This window comes from Salvia splendens, chromosome 15 (assembly GCF_004379255.2).
Source record: "Salvia splendens isolate huo1 chromosome 15, SspV2, whole genome shotgun sequence".
In the NCBI taxonomy this organism is placed as follows: domain Eukaryota; kingdom Viridiplantae; phylum Streptophyta; class Magnoliopsida; order Lamiales; family Lamiaceae; genus Salvia; species Salvia splendens.
In genome coordinates, this window is record NC_056046.1 from 8,039,584 (window position 1) to 8,045,953 (window position 6,370).

Here is a 6,370-nt window from a genome sequence, read left to right on the forward strand (position 1 = left end):
ATCCTCCAAATTTTGGTGGTTTTTCAGCGGGTGGCATCATTCTTGTTGTCAAAGTTGCCGCACTTGGTCCATGAAATGAACCAATCCCGTTGCCCCCGAAGGAGCAAACATTTTGGTTGGGCATAGAGCCCCCACCATTCATGTTGGGCATAGAGTCCGCCATGGCCGTACCGGACCCGAAGGAACCAGCACTCGTGTGGAACCCGAAGGCCCCAACACTCGATCCAATAAAGGATCCGATGGAACCACTAAAAGTGGAACCAACCGATCCACTCAAGGTGGATCTTCCAGTGAGCCCAAAGGGGTTCGTGAACCCCAACGAGGTTGTGATGAAGAGGCAGTGAACCCTGGGGTGGGAATCATCATCGGAATCGACGACGTGTTGACCGGTGGTGCGGTGGACATGGTGGAAGGAATGGCAGCGGCAGTGGTAGCAGCAACAGTGTTGGATTCGGTCGACATCTCCAGCAAAGGTGTTAAGTTTCGAAAGTTTTAGTTTTAGTTAAGTCCAAATTCCTTCAAAGGCAAGCGATCTCGTCTTGCGATTGTTGGTTTATGGATTACAAGAGATAAACGGGCGTAATACAACCCAAAAGAAGAAATACAGGATGGAAAAACTAAAACGAAATTACAACTGAAAATGAAATAGTAAACCGTTAACAAGTTGTTAGCCGAGTCGAGAAGTCCTCTTTCCGCAAGACGAGATACGCCCTAGTAGTGCTCTCGGGTTGGCGTTTCGTTCCCAAAGATAAAATGACTACGTCTCTGGTGAAGCAGCACCGCTATCAGCAGAGCTACGGCGAACTGGATGGAGGAGAGGGCAGAGCTTTCGATAGAAAAACCAACACGCATGATGGATATCATCATTGCGAGGTTGTAACCGCCAACCGTTATAAGGTGTTACTAGAGCTGAGAGGTTGTCTAGGTTCATTCACGACGTGGACTTATCACGTGTCAGCCACGTTGGCTTTACCGCTTCATACTGATGAGGTGCCATCCCGCTTGGCTCGTTGACGTGGAAACGGTGGTGGTCTAAAAAGAACTAGACAAACCTAGGGTCGAACCCAAGCACCGAGCCACAAGACCAGGCCCAAAGAACAGTCCAAAGACCAATTGCCAAGGTCCAAGTCCAAATCCAAGTCCAAGGGCACGGGCTCGGGCTCGCGCACGCGTGTGCGCGCGTGTGGGCTCTACAGCTCATCTTAGTCCACTATAATAATTATTACATGTAATAATCCTTCTTATTAAATGCTAGTTTAATAAGTTTGTTACTTTCAATGTGGAATAATTAACTCTCTTAAATAATCTCATGACTTCTCTCGTAGCTCATTAATTAGTTTGCATTTTTGCACAACTTTAACTCATTATTTCTCACTCACCGGGAATCGGATTTAAAAAAATGAATATACCACGGTCATCTACTCCGAACGTAGATCGACGCTATATCATTTAATTTCACAAAATTAAATGTCTCGTTGAAAGTATTATTGGTCAAAGTCCATTGACCGGGCATACGATTCCAACACTTATTTGTATTATTTTTTTTATGAATATGACCTATTTGTTGTAAAATAAATTTATTGTTAATACTCCTAGTTTTATCACTTTATGTGTCATGTCGTAAGTGGTAAAGTTTTGTTGTTGCTAATAGTTTTATGCTTTAGTTGTGCTTTAAAAGTTCAAACGTAACATAAGACAGTGTTTTTTAACTTGGATTGCGCTTTTATTAAAATGTAATTATTACAATATTTTATATATGATCTCGTCCGATTTTTCGATTATCAAATTTTGGCTTTGCCGTTGTGTATTCATGTCCGGATCTGGCCTAACCCAATCCGACTCGATAGGATGTGAGTCAGACTCGGTCAAAATAAATCTGATGGGGATAATTAATGGTGAGGTGATGAGCTTTCCAATAACGACGATGGATAGAAGCAAATATCTTTGATTATCTCTGTCGTCATCATATGATTTTTAATATTTTCTGCTTAAATTCTTAGATCAATATCTTGTCCGCCACATTATGCATTGCTTTCGTATTATCGTTTGCACGACGCCCCTTAATTTTGATTAATTTTTCGAACTAAACAGATAGTAATAAATTATACAGTACTCCTATTCAATTAGTGAACGACAATCCACTGCGAACGAATATCAACTATAGAAGTTATAATACTTAGTTAATTTCTCTCATTAATATTTAATTAATTTTATTTTTGAAGGAGGAATATTATGGATAATGATGATGGATTTTCTTTCTTATAAAATAGTTTACAAATAAAAAAATGTCCCTAATCTTATCCTATCCATAGATTTAAAAAAAAAAAAGATATTAACAATAGTACTTAGATATTGAAAGCGGCGATTAGTCATTTGGATTCTTTATTGAAAATAAGACGTATCAAATGCTAATTCAGAAGATAATTGCTAACTGGAAGCCAATTTCCCCTCAATAAACATCAATTAAAGAAACCAACCATTATACCTTTTTTATGTTCTTTCCAATAATAATATGTCTGTTGAAATCGTATTCATATTTATCATCATGTCCATCATGATCTCATCTGTTCACAAAGGAGATAAGATTTTGATTTCTTTTCTTTTTGGTGGCTTTAATTATTCTACGTATATATAATAGTTTTTCTATTGTGCTAATAGTGATGTCCTTGTCATGCACCCCCAATTTGCATAACTCAACCTAATTTTATTTACTATTCAAAATTTTAAAAGAAAATTTGATAATATCATAGTAATACTCTTGCTTGGATCGAGCCGATGGCGACTAAATGCATGAAAATTATAAAAAACAATTGTGACATTTATTATGCAGCTGGTGTGAAAATTAAGTAAATTGAAGGCCGTCTATTTATATACGCAATTTAGACTTCTTGCGATGAAGACATTTTTCCGTTGTTTTCTTAGTCAAATATGTATATAACTCAACAAAAGCTAGAACATTTATAATTGATTTTTGAAACCAATAATGTCAACATTTGATGCGACGCCCGTGAAAGAAGTACTATAAGAATTAACAAATTCACATTTCGAATTATTACAAGGATTTGGAGTAACATTCAAAAGCAAGAAAATTTCAAATCAAACTATGACTTTCAAAATTTTCTACAATTTGGACATGTATTTATTTTTTTAGTTTTAAAAGCAATGTAATTTAAGCCGTCAACCGGAAATAAACTCAAAATGGTCAAAGATGACAAAACTTTAAATCCCATCTAATACAAGTACTATGTCTTTTATTTTCATGGATCACGCATTAGTGGGGCAACATAAATCTTATACATTTCCACTTGTTTAACTTTAACCTCAACAATCTCATCACATTTTGTTTCTTTTTTCACCCTACTTTTACATTTTCGTACAAGTGTGTCACGGTTTATCTCATACTCCACTAGTTCTGATTTACGAAATTATAGGAGTAATTTGTAAGGTGCAACTTGCAAGTTCGATCGATGAATGTCCCACATATTAAATGTCAACAGCTAGCTGTGACATGGGCCATGTAGGACCAAAGATTTCCTAGTCTCGATAACTTGGAAAATCGATGGAGGTTGGGAAAGTTCAACTAATTGATGCCTAAAATTAGCCACGCTTTAATGCCGATTAAGTCGCAACTGTGAATTCACACGCTTTTTTCGAATTTGTCCAATGTTAGCGTTTTTCCATATTCCTCTTTCCGAATTCGAATCCTCCATGTTCATACAACCTGGCCACAAAAATTTGATTTTGAATAAAACTAGTTAGCAGAAAATAATTGAAGTCATGAATGTAGAAATAATTGAAGGATATGAAATTTTGAAAAGGTCCAAATATTCGTTGGACTTTAAATATTTGGTTTTCAAATTTCAATGGTAAAACCGCTTTAGTTGAGAGAAACCTTTGGAGAAAAATGAAACCTTTCGTTGAAATAGTAAATAGTTTCATCTGTCAAAAGTTGAAAGAACAATTATTTCCATACCTTTTCTTCAATTCGAGCAAACTGATTCTTCAATTCGAGCAAACTGAAGTACATCAAAAATCTCCTCCAGTTTCATCAGCATGAACCCTCCATTTATAATGATATCAATTAAATCCGAGAAAGGAATTTAGCTCGGAAAATAAAGGATCCTTCTCCACCTGCAAGAAATAAAAAACAAAAACTTATAGTAAAGCACATAATCAAAACAGAAAATCCACCTGCAGGAAATGAAAAACTAAATCTTATAGTAAAGCACAAAATCAAAACACATTACACAGAAAACCAACAATCGTAATGCATAAATGGAAATTCCAATTGGGAAGAAAGAAAGCCTAAAAAGAACTACCACGAAACACACAGAACACAAAGAAACTGATTTTTACACGCTACTTTTTTGGCTATTATATGTGGTTTCGGGTAAAACGCAAAATGGGAAAAATTTACCCACAAAGAAAGAAAAAGACCTCACCATCACATTTGCTGGATAAAACGAGAATGGACTCAAAACGTTTCATTAATATCGAGCACGCACATATGGATGGATCAATGGAAAAATGGATCCCCTTCTTAATCATATACACAGTCCCATACGCATCTTACACATCATAAACCTCCTTTTATCTTAAACTTCAAATTTAGGTTCTTTTCCATTTTTGGATGGATTAATGGGGTCTCCACTTTCACCAGAGCTTTTCTGCTATTGCCAGGGGCTGCCATTTTGGATGACATACACCTGGCCACCATTTCCATGGCTATGACCGTGATACTGATAGACATAGTTATGAGGAAGTTTTCCGGCGGCTTTCTCACCGATAATAGGATACACAGGAGGCCTCGAAGCATGCCGGACGCACCTTCCGCCGCCGGAGGACGTATAACGAGGCGGTAATGAGGAGTAGAACGGTGATTTTGGCGACGTGGAGCCGTTACTGCTCGAGGAGGCCGAGGAGGAGGAAGGGGATGATGATTTTTTCGTAGATTTGGGGACCGAGAGGAATGCCCTAATTTTAGGAGACGCCAACGGCGACGACGCAGCAACACGGTCGTATTCTTCAAGTAGGTTAGCGAGATCCTCATCGGAGGTGATCGACACTAGCGCATCCAGATCCTCCGTCGGCAATTGGCATCTCAGATTCACGGTATGCCCACACAATTCCCTCATTTTCACCATCAGCTCTATTGAAAACGGAAGCAATTTTTAAAAAATCAAAATTCGAATACGAATTGACCTAATTCGGTTGTGAGAGTGAAATTAGACGTAATTGAGCTCAAAAGCGGGGAAATGGGAAACGGAACTGACCGGAAAATGAAATGGAGCGGTCGACGGAGAGTACGCGGGTGTCGCCGCCGTGGTAGCGGAGCTTGCCGTCGGGATAGCGGGGGATGATGCGACCGCCGTAGCTGCAGAGGAATTTGAGAGTTAGCTTGTGTGAGTTGAGAGTATCTCCGATCATGATTCGCTCCGATCTAGGGTTCCGGCTAGAGAGAAGAGGGGATTGAAGAGCTTTGGATTGGTTCTTCAAGCCTAAGTAATGGTGCAATGCGCAGTTATTTATAGAGTTTTCGAGAGAAGGATTGAGAAGAGTAGGGTTATTGGGCCCTCTGCCCGAATTCAGTCGGGCAGCTAAGATTCTCTGAATTGGAGGCCACAAATGTAATTTCTCACTTATCCGGGGTGGGCGAAGATTAGAATATAAGAGCATCTGCATCGCCATCTCGATGCGGGCTCGTACTCGTCTCGGTGAGACGAGATAGCGATGCAGTCCTCCCATCGCGTCGCATGTCCCTCTGCCTCGATGAAGCTGGTGAGCTATGGCGCGAAGCGTGACACCCACTCGTCGGCCTGGGCGAGTGGGCTTAGTCATACTGATACAATAAATAATTTTTTTAAAAAAAATTGATTTTTCAAAAAAACTAATTTAAAAATTAAATTTTAAGTGTGCAATTTTTATAATTATTTTTATAATTTAAGTGTGCAATTTTTAATTTCTAGTATTTTAAATTATGTCTTTTTTATTTTATTTTAAATTTTAATTATTTTTTATTTTTTAGGGTTTTAAATTGTAATTTCTTTTATTTAATGAAGTGTGTTTTTATTAATTGAATTTGTTGGAAATAAAAATAAAAAATAAAAAATAAAAAATAAAATTGAATGAATAGTTAATGGATGAGATGGTTAAGAGATGGAGGGTTGCAGAAATTGTCTCTTAGTTAAGAGATGGGGTAAAAAGTGCACTGGGACCCATGAATAGTTAAGGGATGAGACGGTATTGAGACATGGATGTGGATGGCCTAAGCTCAAATTATATACGACAAATAGGATATGCCCATTTAAGAAAACACACAAATAAATAAAATTTCTAATTAGAAGAAACATAATAAAATCACAAAATATAT

The 6,370-nt window shown here is 37.8% G+C and overlaps 1 protein-coding gene across 1 annotated transcript; it reads right to left on the reverse strand.

Moving 5' to 3' along the window:
• Positions 1–4,250: 4,250 nt before the first annotated feature.
• Positions 4,251–5,502, reverse strand: LOC121767299. Its single transcript, XM_042163542.1, has 2 exons — positions 5,274–5,502; positions 4,251–5,149 (listed from the first exon to the last, which is right to left on the reverse strand). Exons 1-2 carry the CDS (start codon positions 5,425–5,427, stop codon positions 4,671–4,673), a joined length of 633 nt encoding a protein of 210 aa, XP_042019476.1. The 5' UTR covers positions 5,428–5,502; the 3' UTR covers positions 4,251–4,670.
• Between the last annotated feature and the right edge of the window lie 868 nt (positions 5,503–6,370).